Here is a 25,734-nt window from a genome sequence, read left to right as displayed (position 1 = left end):
CTGTTGTCCAGCAGCGACGCATCGTGCACCATAATCCGCGTACGTCTCGTCTTCCTGCTTTCGGAGTGTCATGAGTTCTTGGATCGCGGAAGTCCTTGATCCAGAGTCCTTGGGCTCGTATGCAGTAAGGAGAGTGGTCCAAATTGTTGGTACGTCTAGGATGTCGACATCACCAAGGAGGGTCTCCGTCTGCGCATGGTCGAGTGTGGAGCGGCAGGTAACCGGCCATCTTGGAACGACGCTCCTGATAGTGCTGGCGAGCCTTCATCTGCCCGCTGGCCAGTTGGCGCCGTTTCTTCGCCCGTGAGGATATCATAGGCGGCGAACTCGAGAGCTTTGTTGATGCAGACCCGCTTCCATTGTGAAATGGTCGTGGCCGACAGTGGGTTGTCGGTGGTGACGGTGGTGGACGACATAACGGAGTGTGGAGGTAAGGGTATGCGTCAATTGGTTGACTTGGGAGCTCCCAAGTCAGCAACGACGAGGCACGAGGTGGCAAGTGGGCTTAACGAGTCCTGGGAGCTCCCAAGACTGGTTGTAGGCACAGGAAAGGGGAAGACACGAGGCAGGGTTGGTCTCAAGGTCAAGTGGCACACTTGGACGATGAGAGAGCAAAGGGGGAGCCGTAGGCGAGGTGATCGAACAGATCGTCGTGAGTTGTCAGGCGGCGCGAGCAGTAATACTGATAAATCAGTTATGCCCGGGGCTCATAACCTATTAAACACGTAAGACGATGTACCACTGCAAGTGGGGAAGAGTTCGATAATATTAGTACAGATATAAATAAGTACAATGAGGACATACCTGCAAGTGGGGAAGAGTTCGATGGGGGAACTCCCACTTGCAGTCACTACCTATATACGTCTGGGGACAAAGGGATGTCTATATACGGTAGAACAATAAGATGTCCGAATTTGGGAATAAGGGATACAAGAGAACAATAGAACTACTTAATATATCCGAGATCAGAGAACAACAGAATGTCCGTATAAGGATACATGAAACGTTCGTACATAATTGGGCATCCTTGTACCCGTAAATGGAATAGATGTGACATGTGCATTGTATTCCAACAATAAGTCCGCCCACCAGGAGAATCTCCTGGGGAACTCCCGCGGGTCCTGCGTCGGCAGGAACTCACCCGCCGGCGCAGGATGAGCCCCGCCGGCGCGGGTTTCGACGACCGGCCCTGCCCTGGCGGTTTTCTTCGACCCTGCGGAAGCGGGAAAGAGGTGGACCCCGCCCTGGCGGTTTCTTCAACCCCGCGTCAGCAGGGGCAAAGTCCACCCCGCCGGGGCGGTTTCTTCAACCCCGCGCCGGCAGGGTCTGAGTCTAACCCGCCCTGGCGGTTTCTTCGACCCCGTGTCAGCAGGGGTAGAGTCCACCCCGCCTGGGCAGGGTCGCGTCGTCGCCCTCGTCACCGACTCACCGTCGTCGTCGCTCTGTCGTCGTTGTCGCAATTCATGTACACATGATGTTTAACACGAAAAGCATGTGTCATTAGTCAAAAAATATACATATTTCAACGAAAAAAGTGTTTTCTACGCAGGCGGGAGAGGTCAATTTGTGTTACTCAGAACCGTAACGTGCAAAGTGGGACTTAGATAAATGGCGCGAGTCGAGATCTGCGGTGGACTGTGGGAAGATATTTGATAGTCAGCCTCCAGATCACTTTTATGGCGTCGTCGCTCTTTTATCCTTCTATTTTAATGTCTCCCTCACTGTCCTCTCAAGTTTACCTCAGGTTTCTCCAGCCAGTTGTCAGGTCCTTCGTAGCTGCACTACAATGAGCAGGGGCTCAGTTTTCTCATAGCAGTGAGTCTCAATCTTTTTATCTCCGGGCTGTTGCTGACATTTACGCGTACGGCTTGCCTCCTCCACCATCCTCTGCGCGCTCATCTGCGCCATTGGGACCACCCATACTTGGAACCTCACTAGGCGGGTTCTCCTTTCCTCACTGCCCACGTCATTGACTGATTAAATTCCCAGTTTGTCGACGGTCGTCATGCAGATTTGGAAATTCCCGCTCTTCTCGCTCTCTTATTCAGTTACTCTTCAATTCAATGATCGTTCGAAACCGTTTTTTAATACGCATTTTGTACTACATACATGAATATAATCCATTTTGTGTGTATCCTGCACCTCCAGTAAAGAAAATTCAGCTGAGCCTGCAAGCCTGCACCCCCGGGGAAAATGTGGTCCTGGGACAGCAGTATTGCTGCCCTGCACCCGCGCTGGCAGGAAATCTCGCAGTAAAACGGCAGATTTCCCCAGGAAATTCTCCCGCGGGTTGTATGGGGCGTGCTCGACGAGGCCTCGGGTTTTCCTGCCCCGGCAGTGAACTCTCCTGCACCTGCAGGGGATTCTCCTGCGGGAGCGGGAGTTCCCTTCCTGCGCCTGCGGGAATCCCCCAGGAGGTTTTCCTGGGGGGCGGACTTATAGTGGGAGCAATGTCGCTTGGTATGGTAGCACCATTGATGGGCTTTACTCTTCGTCCACTTGGTGCGTAACTTCTGTTTTATGGAAGGAAAACTTTGCTTACTCTCGGGGTTGGGGAAATTATAGCATGGATGTCGCTCGGGGAGGAGAATGGGTGTTTTGGAACTGTATTGCTTCGGCTCCCGGTGCTGGACCACAGTTTATTAGGGAAGGTACGTCGGGCCTATTTCTGCGCTTATTTCTGTGGTGTTGGGTGCTGAATATGTGGATCCCAGGTGCAAATGCTGCTTGGGGAAATGCTCGCTTAGCCGTTCGTATCGGTCCAATGTAATCCGCAATAATCCTTGTATTTGTTAGAAATCTTTAGTAGTCATGCCATACTTATGGAGCTTGAGCACCATTTCAAAGTCGGTCGGGACGCCGTAAAGAGTCGACAACGGCGAAGTACTCAGACCCATGGACCCCGGCGTTTATCTAAGCGCCCACATATGACGTTAGCTCCTGCACTGGTTGTGGGCATGCCTTCCCAGCAACAGAACAAAGACGCCCTGATTTATTCCCCAGGTCGGACTCAATACCCGTTCCTGAAGCATAAAGGCCGGCAATAGGCCCTTTCCCTCATTTGGGGAGTGATATTTCTGTGATAACCACAAAAACAATGAAGCTTCCGTCACACATAGGGACTGTGTGAAGGCCCAAGGAGAACCACTCCATCCCAGTCGAGCCTAGGACTGAATCCGCAGAGACAGCCATCCACGAGGCTCAACGTAATCAAAGCCGTTTTCCATGTATTCATTAGAAGGAGAGTCTGGAATCTGCAACAACGGGGTTCCCGGGCGGCTAAGCGCCCACAGTACATAACGTGAACTGCAAGAATAGCCAGGGAGCGCGCAAGTCCGAGCGCGGCGGTGGAAATCCGCCAGGCGTCAGACGACCTTTAGTAGGCGAATTGTTTGTGTTAACTTTAAGTCTCGCGGCGACCTGGCTCTTGTCGCGTGAGGATCTCCGTGAGCTGTATCAAAGGCCCAGAATGCGAGTCGGGCAGCCGCTACGGAGGGGAGGTGTATAAAAGGGATGTCCTTAACATCCAAAAGAGACGGAATTTCTCGTCCTATATCAACCACTTCCCAGAACATGATAGCTCTTGTCTACCTCACCATTACTGCTCTCCCTCTCTCTTTTGCTCTTCCCCAGAGACCTCCAGTAGACCTGTCTCCAGAAGGCAGTTGCCCAGACATCGTCCCAGGGCCGGGGCTCCCTAGCCTAGAGTCGTTGAACTTGACTTCCGCCGATCTGTGCGTGTCGCCGAAGGAGTTCCAAGCTCGCTACAGATCTCTACATGGTGAAGGTGCGATCCTGTCCATGACCTGTCATAAGCGCCGCTGACTCCGGATTTCTAATGTGAACATTGACCTTCCAGACGATGTCTCAGTGGAGGAGTCCAAAGAGGAGGAAGGTCAACTGGTTAAGCGCTACACACCGTGGTGTAGCCTCAACTGGCTCTCACATCCCGATAAGGCTAGATCGTGCTTCAATTACCTATGGGCGCTTGGAAACACCGCTTGTGAGGTCCCGCATGGGGTGACGATAAGGTTTTGTCATTCCACCGGTGGCTCAGATGTTGCATGGTATGGAAGTACGATCGATGGGCTTTATAACTGGTCTACTTGGTACGTTGGTTCTGAGTCCCCTGAGTATGTGTAAACGAGAGCTGATTAACTTCATGCTTATCTTATAGTCGCGATGTTGCTCGAGGAGGTGAATGGGTTCTTGATAATTGCTGGACTACGTGGCCTGGGATGATGTGGATGACGGAAGGTGTGTAATGTGTTTTTTATGTTGACCTTTGGGATATGTTTTCAACAAAATTCCTGAATGTAGGAGCAAATGCAGCGTGGGGAAACCATGCTTTGGTTGTTCACATTGCGAATATGTAGAGGGGACGTGTAGGGAACAAGCCCATGATTTATGTGTACAGCGAATTCTTTGTCTCTTCCAGAGTCGGTATTCATCTACGAAATGTACTTGCTATGGCTAGGCGCCTTGAGGGGTTTGGTGTGCCTTGCAAATTGCGCCAGCCATCCGACTCCAACATTGCTCGCACATCGGGATTCGGAGCTGAAAAGGGTATCATAGAGAATCCAAATCTTTACATACAAAGGTAGTAGATACTAGTAGTCTCCACTCCCTCCATCCCTTGGTCGACGGCAAAGACGAAATAGAAGGATGGCGAGCGATCAGGTGCATGGGAGGGGCGGGTACAGGCACTTGGCCGAGTCGTATCCGCCCCTGGCCAGCCCTGGCCCCTACATCACGCTGCCTATCGCCATGCCCAAAAGTTGAAAGAAACTGCAATATCCAACACGTACTCAGTATCCAAAACGTTACGGCAGCCAAAATCGCTGAGGTTTGTGGGATCTGCCATCTTGGATCGGTCGAAGTCGATGATCCGCCAGGGATGGACAACTCCGTGTCGAGGGCATAGCTGTGGCTCACTCTGCGGAGATGGCTTGAATGCCAGTGTGTTCCAAGGTGTAAGATTATCATGCACCACGCCGACTGCAGCCAAGTCGTCCATTACTTCATGAATTGCGTGTCTGGAGTCCAAGTCTTAATGTTGAGCCAGATATATTACTGGGAACACATGTGAACGAAGAGCACTCACTTGTCTGCAGCAGTTTTCCGCCCGGTACATGGTTCGCCCAGCAGCTCGAGGACGAGGACGGAGATGGTGGGATTGTCGTCGAGGTTCCGACTCCATTGGTACCAGGGCGAGTCTAGTTCGTGGTGCGTGTGCTCAAAGGTCCGTTCAGCGTAATATTCGGGCACGTCGTCGGTGAGCCAGTCTGGCGAAGGATACTCGTCGATGTTGTCCGGGGTCGAGTCCGTATCTTCGAATAATACCTGTCGGTCAGTCCAGGGCTCAAACTCGAAATCGACACCGGGGAATTTGGGTTGTTCCGAGGCGGTGGACGCGAAGAATCCGAATGAAAGGGGTACGGAGATGCCCTGCAACGATTCGAGCTGCTCGTAGAACCAAGCTTCTCTAGCTAGGCTCCGACTGAACTCTGGCTTGGCGAATTTGAGGCATAAGGTGGAAGGGATGGTTGAACGGACGTCACTGCCGCTTTGTGTGGCAGAAATAACTTGTGCCACGTAGGTTATGCCAATTCGTCCCTCCGAGATGCGTTCAACAAGCTTGATTTCGAGCGTCCCGTCGAAGCCAGAAACATCCTTGGCCGCCCATGTGGCTGGAACTGGTCTTTCCCAGTCTTGCTGATACCAGAGGGCTGCGGGGAAAGAGGGTGAGGCTTTGAGTGTAATAGTTGTTGGTTCGCCATCGATGGAGCCGCAGTTGTGAATCAGTATTGTAGAGAACATCTGGTGCGCTTTACGGAAAGACAGGATGGAGGGTGGAGTCAACACACAACTGAGGGATTGTCATGCCACGTGGAAATTTCGTCCACCTTGCGCCGTGCTCGTGGGACCTAGATTATCGGTATTAAGTTTGACGCTCCGCGAAATCCCTGGGACATGGAGGTTACATACCACGACTTGACCACGACTCTTTGTAGAGTGGCCGTTGTCTGATGGACAACGGTGTTTGGATTTCGGTGCGATGGCAAACACCGATCTTGCGGCCCGAGCTCTTTTTCTCCAATCGACCGTCTGGGCCTCGAAACCACTTCCCAAATGCCACGATACCCAAGGAGCCTATACTAGGGTCCTTCAAATCGGAAATTGGAATGTCTCTCGTCAAGTAAGGGTATCTGAATAGAGAAAGTAAATCTTTACATACAAAGGTGATAGACAGTAGTCTCCATTCCCTCCACTGTCCCTTGATCTACGGCAAGGAGAAGTAGAAGGGTGGCAAACGATAAGGTGCATGGGAGGGGCGGCTACAGGAACTTGATCGAGTCATATCCGCCTACAGCACGCTGCCTATTCCCATGCCCAAAAGTCGAACTCAGTCGCAACATCCAACATAGACTCTGTATCCAAAACGTGATAGCTGCCATATTGGCTCAGGTTTTTGGGATCTGCCATCTTGGATCGGTCGAAGTCGATGATCCGCCAGGGATGGACAACTCCGTGTCGAAGGCATAGCCGTGGCTCACTGTGCGGGGATGGCTTGAATGCGAGTGTGTTCCAAGGTGTTAGGTTACCCTGCACCACGCCGAGTGCAGCCAAGTCGTCCATTACTTCATGGATTGCCTGCCTGGAGTCCAAGTTTTGATGTTAGCCAAAAAGAATCACCGGGATTATATGTGAACGAAGAACACACTTGTCTGCAGCAGTTTTCCACCCAGTACATGGTTCGCCAAGGAGCTCGAGGACGAGAACGGAGATGGTAGGATTGTCGTCGAGGTTCCGACTCCATCTGTACCAGGGCGAATCCAGTTCGTGGTGCGTGTGCTCAAAGGTCCGTTCAACGTAATATTCGGGCACGTCGTCGGTGAGCCAGTCTGGCGAAGGATACTCGTCGATGTTGTCCGGGGTCGAGTCCGTATCTTCGAATAATACCTGTCGGTCAGTCCAGGGCTCAAACTCGAAATCGACACCGGGGAATTTGGGTTGTTCCGAGGCGGTGGACGCGAAGAATCCGAAAGAAAGGGGTACGGAGATGCCCTGCAACGACTCGAGTTGTTCGTAGAACCAAGCTTCTCTAGCTAGGCTACGGCTGAACTCTGGCTTCGCGAATTTGAGGCACAAGGTGGAAGGCAGGGTTGAACGGATGTCACTGCCCCCTTGTGTTGCGGAAATGACTTGTGCCACGTAGGTTACGCCAATTCGCCCCTCTGAGATGCGCTCTACAAGTCTGATTTCGAGCGTCCCGTCAAAGCTAGAGGTATCCTTGGCTGCCCAAGTGGCTGGGACTGGTTGTTCCCAGTTTTCCCGATACCAGACGGCGCCGGGGAACGACGGTGAGGCTTTCAGAGAGACTGTTATTGATTTGTCGTCGATGGAGCCGCAGTTGTGAATCAGGATTGTCGAGAACATCCTGTGCACTTGACGGGAAGGCAGGATGGAGGGGGGAGTCAACACGCAACACGCGACATGGGGATTGTCATACCACGTGGAAATTTCGTCCACCTTGCGCTGTGCTCGTGGAAGCTAGACTATCGATAGTTTGACGCTCCGCGAAATCCCTGGGACATGGAGGTTACCACGACTTGACCACGACTCTTTGTTGTAGAGCGCCCATTAGCTGATGGACAACACGGTGTTTAGATTTCGGTGCGATGCCAAACACCACCCTTGTGATCTCCAGCTGTTCACTCCTTTTCTCCAATGTCGACCATCTGGACTTCGAAACCACTTCCCTCTTCCCTTCCTCCAAGGCTTTATGAATGATGCCACGATACTATAGGAGCGTATACTTCGGTTCTTGAACTCAAAATGTCTCGGGAAACCCCAGTCACGAACCTCGCTACTTGCTGCTTCACGCTCCGACCAATTGGCAACGTTCCTCGATTTCATGTCGCTGAGAAGATATTCTGTCGTGTTTCTCTGAAGGACATGACTCGTCTGGATCTGTGAATAGCCGCTCAGTCTCAGGAGTCAATGAACGAATTCAAACTGACGTGACGATTAGTTTGGTCTGCCTAGGTCAAAACACTGACTCTGTCGAATGACTCTGTGCGTTCCTTGCTCAATCCTGGAGCTGACAGCACGAGTAGTGTGTAACTTTGTCAAGATTGTACGTTCAAAATCGTGTCTCACAGTTTCTCACTTCCTTGACTTACCTTTGACCACCAGGCTATGGAACGAGATGGCTATCAGCGTACGGTTACGGGACGATATAAGCGATCGGCGTACGTAGCCTTCCCCATGATACGGTGCAGAATGAGAAGGGAGCAACATCTTCGACTGTGCAGGACGTGCTGTCCTCATGCCCATACCATACCACAGTCAACTTCGTCAATGAGTAGCGAAATCGACGGCGACTTACTAGGCCAGGTAAAAAGTTCCACTTCTGTACTTTCAATGACACGTTGACGCCTTAATTAGCGACATAGGAGCTCAAAATACTCAAGCGGTTTGGGTATGGCAACTCGTCGACGAATTGAGGATTCAGAGATTGCTCGATGTGGTGTCGTTGTCCATGGACCTCCATGAACCATGGGATGTGGCTCGTCCCCTCGGTGAGGTGAACCACACCCGTGATATTCTACACCAATCTAATTTCTATTAATGCTCTTCAGTGCGACTGCAAAGTTTCACAAGTCAATCACCTAGCTAGGATTGAGTCACGCGAGCCCACCGCCCTGCTTGACATCCTGAAAGCGTCGGATTCGAATCAAGCGTTTCCGACCGACTCTCCCTTCCGAATGCACGATATTTCGAGATCCATGCCGCCTGTCCTAAGATTCCACGTCTTTCCGGCGCGGCCGAGTACTTCGACACGACTTCGAGAGAGTGCGATGCAAGGCCCGTCCTTGCCAGCGCTGGGTCGGCTCCTGGTACTGTTCTCGTGCAGACAACGAGACGCCCAATGCTACCGCAACACCAGCCAACGGCCCAACCCTGTCGAGCTCGGGGATAAGTTCAGAATCGAACTGGTGATTGCAGCGGGTAGGGCGATATCTGATGGCTAACGCAACGCACGTACTGGCTGTATTGTGCTGTGCTTATCGACAAGCGATCGGCTGCGGTGGGGACTGCGATTGGACGGTCCTTGGTCACACTGTCACGGTGCTTCTGATCTGTCGCCCAAAATAAGACTCGGAGGTGTCTGGAGGTTCCATGTATATCCCGAGTGCGTATTCATGCTATAGGACCTTCTTGAATGGAAGTTTCATTTCCAACGCGATATAGTCCGATGTTACTGGGAGTCGAAAAGTTGTGGCAATTGTCACGGACAGCACGTGTTCATTAGTCTGGAGGTTAAAATTGGTTATCGCAATCCTACCTATCAAATTAGAGTGAAGAAGTTGATAGCTTTACAGCTCTGCGCAGTTCCATTAGCGCCCTGGTCGCGAGGCTTGAGGTTTAAGAGCGAGTCGACCTCATGTTGGACATGCTCTCTAGCCTCTCTTAAAGTTCTGCTACTGATTTCTTGATGTCGTCTGCAGCACAATCTGGTACAGCTGGCCTGCATTTTCGCCGTCGGAGAGGGTTTCGGTGGGATTACGCGACATTTGGTGGGACCACGGTTCCGCTTTCCGCCCCGAGTGAAGAGAGTGTGGGGACAGTCGGCTCGGGAAGCGTGGAGGACGGTGTTGGCGGACTCGTTCCACCGAGCGTTCTGAGCGCTCCTGATAGCTCAGAAACCGGCTCTCAAACTCCTACATCCATGACAGGTGTAGGCGTATCTTTGTCAGCGCACCAACAACCCTCGGTGCAAACAACGTCTCCAGCTGTTCCCGACTCGGACTTGTTGGTCGCGGATGCAATCGACTCTTTGCCAGGCCCACTCGGTGCGGAGAATAGTGACGAGGACGAGGAACCAAGGTGTCCTTTGACGCTGGAAATAACTGCGAACAAGGTGGCTCGGTGGATCTCCATCATTGTTCTAGGCTCTCTGGGAGGGTGGTCCCTTTTCCCTTCGGAGGATAGGATTCCAACTTCGATGCGCTGGGTTTTGTGCGTCGCGTTCCTGGTGAATTCGTGAGTGTTTGTTTTCTGGAAATGAAAAGGGAGGTGCTGATCATTTGAGTTAGGGTTGTTTGTATGGCGTCTTTGGATACGCTGTACCCTCCCGCCGTTAGTTGGTACTTTCGAAAATCGTTGAACAGGTCTAGATTGTTGAAGGGTGGGGGAAGCACAGCTGGTGCAGATCCAGATCCCATTCTCGTAAAGTTGCGAGGGTACGAGATTGTCAATGCGGGTTTAGTTTTGGTGTATCTTGCGTTCAAGTACTGGAAGAGAGAAGATAATACCGCGCTGGCGTGGGTGGATATTGCGCATGGCTTGGTTGCTGGAGCAGTGTAAGTATTCAGCTACCCTTGATATGGCTACTATGCCTTACTGAACGGACTTTCTGCGACTTCAGATTGTATCAAGTCAATCAGATTCAATGGCCAACCGGCTGGAAGAGATTTAATCGCTGGATGTTCAAGAAGAATTTCGCAAAGTTGGCGATTAATAGTGCGTAATTTTCTTATTGCAGCGTTTAGTGACTTATTGGGTCTTTGCCAAAGTCCTATCCGTGATCTATGGCCTCAGTACGCTATAGTCACATACCTGACCGTGCATCGGCTGATGGTTTCCTCGAGGCACCTGGTGGTGGACCTACCTCCGCATCATAGGCGTCATCAAAGTGATTCGCCAAAGGCGCGACCCCTCCGTCCGGCCACAGTTCCTCATCCTGATGGCAGGGATGGTCCTTGAAGCGACTGCTATTCTCCTCTTTGTGTTTTCGGCTGTGGTGTGGAGGTTCATTGAGAAGCTGGGTGATAATGGCGTTCTTGTTAGGTTGGGGAGGGAGGTTGGTGTGAGGAGGAGGTTGGGCGAGTTGGATGAGATATGGTACTCGCATTTCGTTCCGATGGTTGCGGTTGCGTATGGGTGGGTTGTGGTTATGATGGCTGGGTTTTGGGATGGTGTTCCGATGGGGTTTGTGATACCTTGCTCGCAGGGAGGATGGGTGGTTTGCGAGAAACTGGCTAGATATGTATGAGTGGTATATTTTTTCCGTTATGTACATCCACGGTGGTCTGCTCCTGGGGTTCTGGCTGGATGTTGCTATATAACTGAGAAGAGAAAGGTCGAGGTACATGGGACTAATGTAAGAGTGTGGTAGACTTACAGACGTTGGAGAGCGATGAAACTTTGAAGGGATGAAGGACGGAGGCATTGGATACTAGCATTCACGATCGAAGGAAATACATAACTTCGGTCTTGAACTTTTGAACTTTGAAGTCGAAGAAGAAGCCGATCAAAACATCGATTCCTGCTCGTGTCCCAAGCTAAAGTCATCAGAGTGACTCGGAAGACCGGTTGGCACATTGAATATTGATCACTCGAGGGAGGGAGGTGCCGCTGAAGGGATCTTCGAAGCAAGTCGGAGAGAAGTAGCAATGACGAAAAGGTGGAAACTGGAGGGCTAGAACACCTGTTAGTGTGTCAGTTAGCAAGGATCGCACCACCACCGCTTCCAAGTTCCTCGCGAGTCCGACCTAGAATAAAACGCAGAAAAAAAGAAGGGGTATCATAGAGAACGTAGTAAATCCTACATACACGGGGGTGGTAGATAGATAGATGGTAGTAGTCCTAGCAGGGGGTAGATAGTAGTCCGAGTAGCAGGGGGTAGTATGTACGCGGCAAACAGCAACAACAACAGAAACTGATAGCGCAACAGGGTTCGATTGCAATTAGAGGTATATGCAAAGGAAAGGTGTATTTCACAACACGACACAACATGGACGAACGAACGAACGAAAGTAACGCAAGAAAGGAGGCAAAGGAGGAGGAAGGAAGGCAAAGGAAGGGAATAAATAGATTCAAAAAGCTACAAAATGATAGAAGGATTACAAAAGGACAAGGGGACGAAAAAGAGTCTTGTATTCAAACGATGATGCAAGAGAACGGAAATGGTCTTTGTGGGGTTTGATATTAAAGAGATAGATAGATAAGTTCGCGTTGTCACTAGGCTAGGAGTTGGATGGGGCGATGGGATGAATCGGAGGATGGGGATGGGCTGCGAGTGGGTGATGGACAACGAGTATAACGAGTGGAGATGGACAACGAGTGGTAGTGGGGATGGTCAACGAGTACAACGAGTGGGGATGGACAACGAGTGGGGATGGACAACGAGTGGGGACGAGCATCGAGTAGGGATCGACAGCGAATGGAAGAAGTTGAAGAAGAATGAAAATAGCGAGCAGTACCGTAAAACGGGAGAAGAGCAACGGGGTATCGATTTATCGAGGGTGGTATCGTCCGGGGCTGGGTAGTCGAGATTGGACCGAAAACTTTGAGATTGGACTCAAATCGTCGAGGTCGGAATCAAAAACAGCGAGATCGGAATCGAAGAAGGACGCTTGGATCGGCGGTGGTACCGATTGAACAAAACACGAAGAAACGGTGTGACGCATCCTGCGGTGCAACAACGAATGGTGGTGAGGCGACCAATCTTGCGCGCTGGATCTTCGAATTCGAACTCGGCCTTTGCTTCCTTCGCTCGCCAGTTCGTCTTCCCCCCTCCTCCTTCGTTATTCGATGTGCCATCACCGTCTGCTGCTCATCGTTCCAGGCTCCAGCAATCCTCCCACCATTTCCAACCACTATTAACCGGGGTGGGTGTTATCAAGAGAGCGCCCCTCCCCCTCCATCCATCCGTGTGTCCAACCATTTTCTAGCGGAACCCGGGATCTATGCATCGCTTCGTTGGTTCATCGTTTCATTGTGCCCCTTCGTCGCTCATTGTTCGCCGCTTCGTCGTCCACTCACCCCTCTATTCTCCATTTCCACCTCTACCCCATCCCTTCTAACCCCAACCTCCACCATCCCCTCTCCCACCTTCTCCCACCTTTCCACTCTCCCTTCCACCTCCACCTCCACCTCCACCTCCCCTCCATCTTCACCATTCTACATTTTACATAATAACACACTCCTTATCCTCCGCTTTCGCACCCTGAATCCCCATCTCGGCAAACGTGGCGGGGTGCTTCTTGCCTGGCGTTTGTGTCTGACCGGGAGTGGCGACCGTGCTGGGATGGGGTGTTGGGGTTGGGCCTGTGTCTGTTAGCGTTGTTGGATTTGCTGTTGATTCCGACGCCTAGTCGGGCTCCGCGTTCGAAGCATTCTCGTGCGTGTTTCAAGTCACCGAATGTTTCGTAGTCTCGTCCGAGGCGGAACCAGGCACCAGCGTAGCCACCCCTCGCAGCCGTCTCGAAATCCCGGAAAGCAGACTTGGGATTGTGCGCGATGTGTGCGGGGAATGCACCGGTTGACTGGAAGAGAGCACGCATGTACACCGCTTCGGCCTGCCACGCCTCCATTTGGGAGCTGGTGGACGACGAGTGGGGCTGGCCTGGGGGAAAGGGCGAGGCGATGCTGAGCACCATCGGTACGGCTGCGTTGAGCATTTGGGCGAGATCGGGGTCGAGGGCGGAGAAGGGCATGGGCCCGATGATGGGGTCTGTCAGCGAGGGCACTGTACCGCCTTGCGTCGTCAGTGTGAGGTGCAGATGGTGCGCCCGGTCGGCGAGGAAGAGCACGTCGCGCGCCCAAGTGATCTTCAGCGACGGGTCGAACTGCGGCTGCTGGATCGCTGGCAGGGCCTCGAGAAGGGTTTTTATACTCGGCAGTTCGGCGGTGAGAGCGTTGCTGGATGAGGGCGGGGGCAGAGGCGGCGGTGGGTGCGCTGCGATCGTCATCGGCGCGGGTGTGGGTGGGAGGGGGGTTTGGCGGGCGATGTTCCATGGTGTCCAGCCAGAGTCGTCGTGTGTGGTGGCTGGCGCTGAGATCGGGCCTGCTGGGCCGCCGAACGACGGGGTGGGCATCGTGAATCCGCTCGTCGCTGGCGCAGCTTGGCTGTCCAGTGAATGCCCGATGCTGGGATCGATCCGTTGTGGGCGCGGCGCGGCTAGGGGCGACGACGCTGCGTAGCGGTCCTGCGCGAGTTCGTGGCGAAGATCGGGCGGGACTGGAGGGCGGGGAGGCGCTGACGAGTACGACATGGTCACCGTCCGAGAACAACAGCAATTATCGAACAATCAAAAACAAGCGCGCACACATCTGCATAAACGCCAAGTCCCGAGCCTTGGCATCACGGACAATCCCCCGATGGCTGTGCACTGGCACTGCCGACCTTGGCACGACGTCATAAATCCTTCCATGTTCCTACGTTAGTGGTAGTAGGTCTACAATAGAGTTGAACCGACAAAACCCTTCACAGCCACAACACAGCCACCTCCTTTCGTAACCTGTTTTCTTGAACTCGAGTAATCAATCCCATTGCGCCGTTCGAACAGAAATCTAATCATTGCATCCTGCACCGCTTCTGGCACAAGCACCTTCAAATCCTCTTCCAGCCCTGCCCCCCATGGTTGAGTGCACGTCGGCCAAGCTTCCCTTGCTCGACGCTGGCCAACTGGTCTGCGGACCGCCACCATACCCAGCCCCGTGTTTCCGTTCTCAGTTTTTATTAAACACGTAAGACGATGTACCACTGCAAGTGGGGAAGAGTTCGATGGTATTAGTACAGATATAAATAAGTACAATGAGGACATACCTGCAAGTGGGGAAGAGTTCGATGGGGGAACTCCCACTTGCAGTCACTACCTATATACGTCTGGGGACAAAGGGATGTCTATATACGGTAGAACAATAAGATGTCCGAATTGGGAACAAGGGATACAAGAGAACAATAGAACTACTTAATATATCCGAGATCGGAGAACAATAGAATGTCCGTATAAGGATACATGAAACGTTCGTACATAATTGGGCATCCTTGTACCCGTAAATGGAATAGATGTGACATGTGCATTGTATTCCAACACACCCCCTCAATGTAATGTCACTAGATAATTACACAAGTCCCAGTGCGATTCGATGACGTTCAACATCTTCTCGATGGAGTGGTTTTGTTAGAATGTCGGCGACCATGTCTTTCGTTGGGCAGAAATGGATCTCGATCTCCCTGCGCTTGATCTCTTGTCTGATCCAGTGCATCTTGATGTCGATGTGCTTCATTTTGCTGTGATGCTCTGGGTTTCGAAGGACTTTAATTGCTGACTGGTTGTCTACCATCATCGGTGAAGGTTTATCGAGTGAGAACCCAATTTCCCTCAGCAAGTTCCGTAGCCATATAATTTCTCGTCCCGCTGATGATGCAGAAATATATTCCGCTTCAGTTGAAGAGTTGGCCACAGTTGCTTGCTTCTTGGCAGACCAGCTGATGGCTCCCTGTCCCATTCTGATGACGAATCCACTTCGTGATCGTCTCGTGTCGAGGCATCCTGCATAATCGGCATCACTGAATGTGTGGAAGAGTTCAGAGGCGAGTTGGGGGTTGTTGTCCATGCGATATGTGAGTTTGAGATCCATGGTGCCCTTGAGGTAGCGGAAGACGTGTTTGACGGCTGTCCAATGTGTCATTCCGGGGTTTGAATTGAATTGTGCTAGCTTTGCCACAGCGAAAGCAATGTCAGGTCGAGTGCCGATTGCGAGATACATGAGTGCTCCCACAGCGTTCATGTAAGGAATGTTCCGCATCTCTTCTCGTTCCTCTTCTGTCTTGGGACACTGATCTTTGCTTAGGCGGACGCTTGGGTTCATCGGCGTTTTGACCGTGTTAGCCGCATCGAGGCGGAAACGGACGAGCATGTCCTGGATGTACTGCTTCTGTGATAGTTGCAGTGTCCGTTTCTCTCGATCGTAATCAACCTTAATTCCCAGAAGGTAGGATGTTGGTCCAAGGTCTTTCAGTTTGAACACCTTTGCCAAGGCGTCCTTGACCCATTGTATCTTCTTCTGGTCTTTCGAGATGATTGTGATGTCGTCGACGAAGACGGGCAGGGTGACTCGGATGCCGTCTAATTCCCAAATGTAGACACTGGGATCGGACTTCAGTTGTTTGAATCCGAGTCGTTCGAGTTCCTCTGCCAGTTTCTCGTACCAGAGTCGACCACTCTGCTTTAGCCCATACAGTCCCTTCTTTGAGGCGGCAAACCCATCGTCCCCCCATTTTGGTTGGGGACTTCGAATCCCTCTGGCTGCTGACCATGTATACTTCGTATTCATCTTCAATTTCTCCATTGAGGTATGCATTGGAGATATCGATGGATTCGATGAATTCACCGTTCATGGCAGCTTGTGCGAGGATTGCTCTGATGGTGGCAAGGGCGGGAGGTTGGAGCGAAGACTTGGTCATAGTCGATTCCTGGTGCTTGGGCAAATCCTTTAGCGACGAGGCGTGCTTTGTACCGGTCAATAGTGCCATCAGACTTTCGCTTGATCAGGAAGACCCAGCGTGATCCAATTGCTTTGCGTCCTTGTGGGAGTTGGACGAGTTCCCAGGTGCCGTTGGCAATGAGGGCATCAATTTCCGCTCGAGCAGCACTGATCCACTTGTCTCTGTCTGGTCGGGCCATTGCTTCCTTCCAGTTGCGTGGCGAGTCCTCTGGTCGTGTGGCCGCTCCGAGTGCTTTTTCCTTCACCTTGTCGAGAACCATTTCGAGTGCCATTTCACATGCTTCAGCCATCGTGAGGTACTCTCCACTCATCCCGTAGACGTGCAGGATGGAGTCGAGGACTGGTGTTGCTTTGAAAGCTGAGTGGAAGTCGGGTTCGTCCTCCTCATTAATGTCGTCGGCTGTGATAGGTGGTAGATTATCCTCTCTTGCACCCCCTTGATCTACTACCTGATCACCCCCTTGGTCCTGGTTCAGTGGATGACCATTTTCCTCTGCTGTTCGTCTTGGGGCAGGCGCAGTGCCCCTGCGTGAGTGTCCAGCTAAGGTGTAGTAATCCGTGACTCTTGCCGTGGAACGTATCGGACGAGGGTTTTGGGATGGCTGTGGAGGTGGTTTTGGCTTGGTTGCTTCTTCCCTGTCCAAAGTTCGGTGCAGGGAGTGGAGCGGGATTCTCTACCAGTGGTTCTGGTGACGATGGTGGGACAGGTGGTTGCGATCGGCCTTGTGGTGTGGGTGAGGCTTCCTCTTCTCGATGATAAGGTGCGTGGCGTGCGACTGGAGGTTTTGCCGTTGGGGTAGAAGGGGTCACTAATTCCTCTTTCACTTGTGGAGTGTCTGTTCCAGAGTGTTCTTTCTTGACCTGAGGTTTTGGCGTGTATGGAGGAGTGTCGTCATCATCGGAATCAGAGTCTGACTCGTGCGTGGTTGTGCTCGGAGCGTCCCCCGTACTCCTAAAGCTTGCTGGGGGAGCTGGAGGATCAGGTGGTGCTCCCGGACCATGCGATGCTGTATCCCATTCATCGTCATCATCATATGGCCAGATGTCTCGGATGCCGACTGGTTTGACCGTAACCGTGGTTGACTTTGTGGATAGGCCAGGAAAAAGGGTCTCATCGAAGACGATATCTCGAGAGATGATGAATTTCTTTGATTGTGGGTCAAAGCATTTCCATCCTTTGTATCCTGGTTCAAAACCGACAAAAATGCAACGGGTCGTATGGGAGTCGAGGTTCCGTCTATCCTTTCGCTGGATGTTGACATATGCTCTACATCCGAATGTTCTGATCATGGACAAGTCCGGTTTCCGACCTTCCCATACTTCGTAGGAAGTCGTGTTGGAGACCGATGCTGATGGAGTCATATTGAGGATGTCGACGTAGTAGAGAAGGGCGAGTGACCAGAATGATGATGGGAGATTTGCTTGGCAAAGCATGGCTACCACTCCTTCAGCTGCGGTTCGGTTGAATCGTTCACTGACACCGTTCTGTTGTGGTGTGCTTTTTACGGTGTGTTGGCGAGTGATTCCAAGTTTCTCGCACCACGCATTGAATTCCTTTCCAATGTATTCACCCCCTTTGTCGTCTCGGAGTTCCTTGACCTTTCGTCCGTGTTTCCTCTCAACTTCGGCCACAAATATCTTGAACTTCTCGAAGGCTTCGTCTTTGCTCTTCAAGAGGTACACTCGTTTATAACGTGAGTAGTCATCGATGAATGTAATCCAGTATTTGTGTCCGGCAGTTGTGCGGGTGAGAGGGCCATGGAGGTCACTGTGGATGCGTCCGAGTAGTTCAGGGGAACGGTTGTTGGAGTGAGTTGGGAAGGGATCCCGATGTTGTTTCCCATCCTGACAGTGCTCGCACACGTTATGGACTTCAGTGTTTGGTTTGACAAGAATGCCTGTAGCTAGCTCCTTGTTGATGAGAGTGTCAAGTCTCCCTTTGCCTATGTGTCCAAGTCGACAGTGCAGGGTTTGCTTATCGACTCGTGCGATGTATGCCTGCTCGTTATATGCCAGAGTTGTGCCATTTAATGTGCCAATAGTGCCCTTGATGCTCGCTGTGAATAAGACCTTGTTGTTCTCTTGAAAACTCAGAGACTGTTTCCCTCAATAACCACTCGCATTCGACTCTTTGTAACAACGGTGAGGATAGAAAAGAGGTTATTTTGCAATGCTGGTACATAAAGGACATTCTGGAATATAACAGACTCGGCGGGTTTGCCATCTACAACCGGGGAGAATACAACACTTCCCTTCCCGACTGCCCACACTACGTGTTTGTTGGCAAGCTCGACGGGAATTCTGCATGGGACCATATTTCGGATCCACCCTGCGGTGTGGTGTCATATGAGAGGTAGCTCCTGAGTCTGTGTTCCAAGATTCGTCAGCATTGGTGTTAAGCGAGCGGATACGAGGGGGACTTGCGAGGTGTGCGACTTGGGCCATCTGGGCCTTGACGATAGCGGGAGGTGTTTCGTCATCCTCTTCAGCGATTTGAGCCTTCTGCTGCTGAGCCCTGCAGTCCTTTGTCGTTTATGGGACTTGTTGGAGGCCATGGACCGAGCAGTTGAACTTGGCCTTCGGTTTCTTGGCCGCCTTTTTAGAGGCCGCGAGGGCAGATGCAGCTGAAGCTTCTGCAAGGGCAGTGTTCTTGTCGAGAGTGTCTGCTCGGCGAAGGTGCTCAAGAATGTCGCTGGCCGTAGTGCTCTTGAGGTGGGCGAGGGTGTGACGAAGAACCTTGTCCTCTTCAGCTATAAGGCCAACGGTCATCATAGCGGCAGCAAAGTCGTTGACGAGGTCAACAGCACTGTATCCCTTGTCGAAGGTGGAACCGGTGACCACAGTCTCCGCTGTCACTGGTGTTGCGCCGGTCGCTTGTGCACGTGAAGAAGGAGCCGGATGCTGTGGTTTCCTTGACGTAATTGGGACCAGAAGGGAGGCGATTGATGAGCTGTTGTCCAGCAGCGACGCATCGTGCACCATAATCCGCGTACGTCTCGTCTTCCTGCTTTCGGAGTGTCATGAGTTCTTGGATCGCGGAAGTCCTTGATCCAGAGTCCTTGGGCTCGTATGCAGTAAGGAGAGTGGTCCAAATTGTTGGTACGTCTAGGATGTCGACATCACCAAGGAGGGTCTCCGTCTGCGCATGGTCGAGTGTGGAGCGGAGGTAACCGGCCATCTTGGAACGACGCTCCTGATAGTGCTGGCGAGCCTTCATCTGCCCGCTGCCAGTTGGCGCCGTTTCTTCGCCCCGTGAGGATATCATAGGCGGCGAACTCGAGAGCTTTGATTGATGCAGACCCGCTTCCATTGTGAAATGGTCGTGGTCGACAGTGGGTTGTCGGTGGTGACGGTGGTGGACGACATAACGGAGTGTGGAGGTAAGGGTATGCGTCAATTGGTTGACTTGGGAGCTCCCAAGTCAGCAACGACGAGGCACGAGGTGGCAAGTGGGCTTAACGAGTCCTGGGAGCTCCCAAGACTGGTTGTAGGCACAGGAAAGGGGAAGACACGAGGCAGGGTTGGTCTCAAGGTCAAGTGGCACACTTGGACGATGAGAGAGCAAAGGGGGAGCCGTAGGCGAGGTGATCGAACAGATCGTCGTGAGTTGTCAGGCGGCGCGAGCAGTAATACTGATAAATCAGTTATGCCCGGGGCTCATAACCTATTAAACACGTAAGACGATGTACCACTGCAAGTGGGGAAGAGTTCGATGGTATTAGTACAGATATAAATAAGTACAATGAGGACATACCTGCAAAGTGGGGAAGAGTTCGATGGGGGAACTCCCACTTGCAGTCACTACCTATATACGTCTGGAGACAAAGGGATGTCTATATACGGTAGAACAATAAGATGTCCGAATTGGGGACAGGGATACAGAGAACATAGACTACTTATATATCGAGATCAGAGAACAACAGAATGTCCGTATAAGGATACATGAAACGTTCGTACATAATTGGGCATCCTTGTACCCGTAAATGGAATAGATGTGACATGTGCATTGTATTCCAACACACCCCCTCAATGTAATGTCACTAGATAATTACACAAGTCCCAGTGCGATTCGATGACGTTCAACATCTTCTCGATGGAGTGGTTTTGTTAGAATGTCGGCGACCATGTCTTTCGTTGGGCAGAAATGGATCTCGATCTCCCTGCGCTTGATCTCTTGTCTGATCCAGTGCATCTTGATGTCGATGTGCTTCATTTTGCTGTGATGCTCTGGGTTTCGAAGGACTTTAATTGCTGACTGGTTGTCTACCATCATCGGTGAAGGTTTATCGAGTGAGAACCCAATTTCCCTCAGCAAGTTCCGTAGCCATATAATTTCTCGTCCTGCTGATGATGCAGAGACATATTCCGCTTCAGTTGAAGAGTTGGCCACAGTTGCTTGCTTCTTGGCAGACCAGCTGATGGCTCCTGTTCCCATCTTGATGACGAATCCACTTGTTGATCGTCTCGTGTCGAGGCATCCTGCATAATCGGCATCACTGAATGTGTGGAAGAGTTCAGAGGCGAGTTGGGGGTTGTTGTCCATGCGATATGTGAGTTTGAGATCCATGGTGCCCTTGAGGTAGCGGAAGACGTGTTTGACGGCTGTCCAATGTGTCATTCCGGGGTTTGAATTGAATTGTGCTAGCTTTGCCACAGCGAAAGCAATGTCAGGTCGAGTGCCGATTGCGAGATACATGAGTGCTCCCACAGCGTTCATGTAAGGAATGTTCCGCATCTCTTCTCGTTCCTCTTCTGTTCTTGGGACACTGATCTTTGCTTTAGGCGGACGCTTGGGTTCATCGGCGTTTTGACCGTGTTAGCCGCATCGAGGCGGAAACGGACGAGCATGTCCTGGATGTACTGCTTCTGTGATAGTTGCAGTGTCCGTTTCTCTCGATCGTAATCAACCTTAATTCCCAGAAGGTAGGATGTTGGTCCAAGGTCTTTCAGTTTGAACACCTTTGCCAAGGCGTCCTTGACCCATTGTATCTTCTTCTGGTCTTTCGAGATGATTGTGATGTCGTCGACGAAGACGGGCAGGGTGACTCGGATGCCGTCTAATTCCCAAATGTAGACACTGGGATCGGACTTCAGTTGTTTGAATCCCGAGTCGTTCGAGTTCCTCTGCCAGTTTCTCGTACCAGAGTCGACCACTCTGCTTTAGCCCATACAGTCCCTTCTTGAGGCGGCAAACCCATCGTCCCCCATTTTGGTTGGGGACTTCGAATCCCTCTGGCTGGACCATGTATACTTCGTATTCATCTTCAATTTCTCCATTGAGGTATGCATTGGAGATATCGATGGATTCGATGAATTCACCGTTCATGGCAGCTTGTGCGAGGATTGCTCTGATGGTGGCAAGGCGGGAGGTTGGAGCGAAGACTTGGTCATAGTCGATTCCTGGTGCTTGGGCAAATCCTTTAGCGACGAGGCGTGCTTTGTACCGGTCAATGGTGCCATCAGACTTTCGCTTGATCAGGAAGACCCAGCGTGATCCAATTGCTTTGCGTCCTTGTGGGAGTTGGACGAGTTCCCAGGTGCCGTTGGCAATGAGGGCATCAATTTCCGCTCGAGCAGCACTGATCCACTTGTCTCTGTCTGGTCGGGCCATCGCTTCCTTCCAGTTGCGTGGCGAGTCCTCTGGTCGTGTGGCCGCTCCGAGTGCTTTTTCCTTCACCTTGTCGAGAACCATTTTCGAGTGCCATTTCACATGCTTCAGCCATCGTGAGGTACTCTCCACTCATTCCGTAGACGTGCAGGATGGAGTCGAGGACTGGTGTTGCTTTGAAAGCTGAGTGGAAGTCGGGTTCGTCCTCCTCATTAATGTCGTCGGCTGTGATAGGTGGTAGATTATCCTCTCTTGCACCCCCTTGATCTACTACCTGATCACCCCCTTGGGTCCTGGTTCGGTGGATGACCATTTTCCTCTACTGTTCGTCTTGGGGCAGGCGCAGTGCCCCTGCGTGAGTGTCCAGCTAAGGTGTAGTAATCCGTGACTCTTGCCGTGGAACGTATCGGACGAGGGTTTTGGGATGGCTGTGGAGGTGGTTTTGGCTTGGTTGCCCTTCCCTGTCCAAAGTTCGGTGCAGGGAGTGGAGCGGGATTCTCTACCAGTGGTTCTGGTGACGATGGTGGGACAGGTGGTTGCGATCGGCCTTGTGGTGTGGGTGAGGCTTCCTCTTCTCGATGATAAGGTGCGTGGCGTGCGACTGGAGGTTTTGCCGTTGGGGTAGAAGGGGTCACTAATTCCTCTTTCACTTGTGGAGTGTCTGTTCCAGAGTGTTCTTTCTTGACCCGAGGTTTTGGCGTGTATGGAGGAGTGTCGTCATCATCGGAATCAGAGTCTGACTCGTGCGTGGTTGTGCTCGGAGCGTCCCCCGTACTCCTAAAGCCTGCTGGGGGAGCTGGAGGATCAGGTGGTGCTCCCGGACCATGCGGTGCTGTATCCCATTCATCGTCATCATCATATGGCCAGATGTCTCGGATGCCGACTGGTTTGACCGTAACCGTGGTTGACTTTGTGGATAGGCCAGGAAAAAGGGTCTCATCGAAGACGATATCTCGAGAGATGATGAATTTCTTTGATTGTGGGTCAAAGCATTTCCATCCTTTGTATCCTGGTTCAAAACCGACAAAAATGCAACGGGTCGTATGGGAGTCGAGGTTCCGTCTATCCTTTCGCTGGATGTTGACATATGCTCTACATCCGAATGTTCTGATCATGGACAAGTCCGGTTTCCGACCTTCCCATACTTCGTAGGAAGTCGTGTTGGAGACCGATGCTGATGGAGTCATATTGAGGATGTCGACGTAGTAGAGAAGGGCGAGTGACCAGAATGATGATGGGAGATTTGCTTGGCAAAGCATGGCTACCACTCCTTCAGCTGCGGTTCGGTTGAATCATTCACTGACACCGTTCTGTTGTGGTGTGCTTTTTACGGTGTGTTGGCGAGTGATTCCAAGTTTCTCGCACCACGCATTGAATTCCTTTCCAATGTATTCACCCCCTTTGTCGTCTCGGAGTTCCTTGACCTTTCGTCCGTGTTTCCTCTCAACTTCGGCCACAAATATCTTGAACTTCTCGAAGGCTTCGTCTTTGCTCTTCAAGAGGTACACTCGTTTATAACGTGAGTAGTCATCGATGAATTTAATCCAGTATTTGTGTCCAGCAGTTGTGCGGGTGAGAGGGCCATGGAGGTCACTGTGGATGCGTCCGAGTAGTTCAGGGGAACGGTTGTTGGAGTGAGTTGGGAAGGGATCCCGATGTTGTTTCCCATCCTGACAGTGCTCGCATACGTTATGGACTTCAGTGTTTGGTTTGACGAGAATGCCTGTAGCCAGCTCCTTGTTGATGAGAGTGTCAAGTCTCCCTTTGCCTATGTGTCCAAGTCGACAGTGCAGGGTGTGCTTATCGACTCGTGCGATGTATGCCTGCTCGTTATATGCCAGAGTGTGCCCATTAAATGTGCCAATAGTGCCCTGATGCTCGCTTGTGAATAGACCTGTTAGTCTCTGAAAACTCGAGACTGTTTCCCTCAATAACCACTCGCATTCGACTCTTTGTAACAACGGTGAGGATAGAAAAGAGGTTATTTTGCAATGCTGGTACATAAAGGACATTCTGGAATATAACAGACTCGGCGGGTTTGCCATCTACAACCGGGGAGAATACAACACTTCCCTTCCCGACTGCCCACACTACGTGTTTGTTGGCAAGCTCGACGGGAATTCTGCATGGGACCATATTTCGGATCCACCTGCGGTGTGGTGTCATATGAGAGGTAGCTCCTGAGTCTGTGTTCCAAGATTCGTCAGCATTGGTGTTAAGCGAGCGGATACGAGGGGGACTTGCGAGGTGTGCGACTTGGGCCATCTGGGCCTTGACGATAGCGGGAGGTGTTTCGTCATCCTCTTCAGCGATTTGAGCCTTCTGCTGCTGAGCCCTGCAGTCCTTGTCGTTATGGGGACTTGTTGGGGCCATGGACCGAGCAGTTGAACTTGGCCTTCGGTTTCTTGGCCGCCTTTTTAGAGGCCGCGAGGGCAGATGCAGCTGAAGCTTCTGCAAGGGCAGTGTTCTTGTCGAGAGTGTCTGCTCGGCGAAGGTGCTCAAGAATGTCGCTGGCCGTAGTGCTCTTGAGGTGGGCGAGGGTGTGACGAAGAACCTTGTCCTCTTCAGCTATAAGGCCAACGGTCATCATAGCGGCAGCAAAGTCGTTGACGAGGTCAACAGCACTGTATCCCTTGTCGAAGGTGGAACCGGTGACCACAGTCTCCGCTGTCACTGGTGTTGCGCCGGTCGCTTGTGACGTGAAGAAGGAGCCGGATGCTGTGGTTTCCTTGACGTAATTGGGACCAGAAGGGAGGCGATTGATGAGCTGTTGTCCAGCAGCGACGCATCGTGCACCATAATCCGCGTACGTCTCGTCTTCCTGCTTTCGGAGTGTCATGAGTTCTTGGATCGCGGAAGTCCTTGATCCAGAGTCCTTGGGCTCGTATGCAGTAAGGAGAGTGGTCCAAATTGTTGGTACGTCTAGGATGTCGACATCACCAAGGAGGGTCTCCGTCTGCGCATGGTCGAGTGTGGAGCGGAGGTAACCGGCCATCTTGGAACGACGCTCCTGATAGTGCTGGCGAGCCTTCATCTGCCCGCTGCCAGTTGGCGCCGTTTCTTCGCCCGTGAGGATATCATAGGCGGCGAACTCGAGAGCTTTGTTGATGCAGACCCGCTTCCATTGTGAAATGGTCGTGGTCGACAGTGGGTTGTCGGTGGTGACGGTGGTGGACGACATAACGGAGTGTGGAGGTAAGGGTATGCGTCAATTGGTTGACTTGGGAGCTCCCAAGTCAGCAACGACGAGGCACGAGGTGGCAAGTGGGCTTAACGAGTCCTGGGAGCTCCCAAGACTGGTTGTAGGCACAGGAAAGGGGAAGACACGAGGCAGGGTTGGTCTCAAGGTCAAGTGGCACACTTGGACGATGAGAGAGCAAAGGGGGAGCCGTAGGCGAGGTGATCGAACAGATCGTCGTGAGTTGTCAGGCGGCGCGAGCAGTAATACTGATAAATCAGTTATGCCCGGGGCTCATAACCTATTAAACACGTAAGACGATGTACCACTGCAAGTGGGGAAGAGTTCGATGGTATTAGTACAGATATAAATAAGTACAATGAGGACATACCTGCAAGTGGGGAAGAGTTCGATGGGGGAACTCCCACTTGCAGTCACTACCTATATACGTCTGGGGACAAAGGGATGTCTATATACGGTAGAACAATAAGATGTCCGAATTGGGAACAAGGGATACAAGAGAACAATAGAACTACTTAATATATCCGAGATCGGAGAACAATAGAATGTCCGTATAAGGATACATGAAACGTTCGTACATAATTGGGCATCCTTGTACCCGTAAATGGAATAGATGTGACAT

At 51.8% G+C, this 25,734-nt stretch overlaps 7 protein-coding genes across 7 annotated transcripts; 3 read left to right on the top strand and 4 right to left on the bottom strand.

Annotated features, from left to right (window-relative positions):
- Nucleotides 1-1,569: 1,569 nt before the first annotated feature.
- Nucleotides 1,570-1,921, bottom strand: CC1G_15222 (hypothetical protein; the record flags this gene model as incomplete). The annotated part of the gene is made up of 3 exons (XM_002910541.1): nt 1,570-1,635; nt 1,740-1,776; nt 1,866-1,921. 3 exons carry the CDS (start codon nt 1,919-1,921, stop codon nt 1,570-1,572), a joined length of 159 nt encoding a protein of 52 aa, XP_002910587.1.
- A 1,652-nt stretch (nt 1,922-3,573) lies between these two features.
- CC1G_11902 (hypothetical protein) lies at nt 3,574-4,265 on the top strand (the record flags this gene model as incomplete). The annotated part of the gene is made up of 3 exons (XM_001832686.2): nt 3,574-3,787; nt 3,860-4,109; nt 4,178-4,265. The coding sequence occupies 3 exons, from the start codon at nt 3,574-3,576 to the stop codon at nt 4,263-4,265; spliced, it is 552 nt and encodes a 183-aa protein (XP_001832738.2).
- Nucleotides 4,266-4,759: 494 nt separating this feature from the next.
- CC1G_11901 (protein kinase subdomain-containing protein PKL/ccin3) lies at nt 4,760-5,820 on the bottom strand (the record flags this gene model as incomplete). Its single annotated transcript, XM_001832685.1, has 2 exons — nt 4,760-5,036; nt 5,105-5,820. 2 exons carry the CDS (start codon nt 5,818-5,820, stop codon nt 4,760-4,762), a joined length of 993 nt encoding a protein of 330 aa, XP_001832737.1.
- A 561-nt stretch (nt 5,821-6,381) lies between these two features.
- On the bottom strand, nt 6,382-7,440 carry CC1G_11900 (protein kinase subdomain-containing protein PKL/ccin3; the record flags this gene model as incomplete). The annotated part of the gene is made up of 2 exons (XM_001832684.1): nt 6,382-6,658; nt 6,725-7,440. 2 exons carry the CDS (start codon nt 7,438-7,440, stop codon nt 6,382-6,384), a joined length of 993 nt encoding a protein of 330 aa, XP_001832736.1.
- A 2,062-nt stretch (nt 7,441-9,502) lies between these two features.
- On the top strand, nt 9,503-11,062 carry CC1G_11899 (hypothetical protein; the record flags this gene model as incomplete). Its single annotated transcript, XM_001832683.2, has 5 exons — nt 9,503-10,050; nt 10,104-10,370; nt 10,436-10,530; nt 10,584-10,607; nt 10,659-11,062. 5 exons carry the CDS (start codon nt 9,503-9,505, stop codon nt 11,060-11,062), a joined length of 1,338 nt encoding a protein of 445 aa, XP_001832735.2.
- Nucleotides 11,063-11,803: 741 nt separating this feature from the next.
- CC1G_15221 (hypothetical protein) lies at nt 11,804-12,450 on the top strand (the record flags this gene model as incomplete). Its single annotated transcript, XM_002910540.1, has 2 exons — nt 11,804-11,984; nt 12,263-12,450. 2 exons carry the CDS (start codon nt 11,804-11,806, stop codon nt 12,448-12,450), a joined length of 369 nt encoding a protein of 122 aa, XP_002910586.1.
- Nucleotides 12,451-12,998: 548 nt separating this feature from the next.
- Nucleotides 12,999-14,066, bottom strand: CC1G_13357 (hypothetical protein; the record flags this gene model as incomplete). Its single annotated transcript, XM_001832682.2, has 1 exon — nt 12,999-14,066. One exon carries the CDS (start codon nt 14,064-14,066, stop codon nt 12,999-13,001), a length of 1,068 nt encoding a protein of 355 aa, XP_001832734.2.
- Between the last annotated feature and the right edge of the window lie 11,668 nt (nt 14,067-25,734).

The sequence above is a fragment of the Coprinopsis cinerea genome, assembly GCF_000182895.1.
Source record: "Coprinopsis cinerea okayama7#130 chromosome 9 map unlocalized cont3.9, whole genome shotgun sequence".
NCBI lineage: Eukaryota > Fungi > Basidiomycota > Agaricomycetes > Agaricales > Psathyrellaceae > Coprinopsis > Coprinopsis cinerea.
The sequence above is the reverse complement of the archived record's forward strand: the minus strand, read 5'-3'. Positions and strand labels throughout refer to the sequence as shown.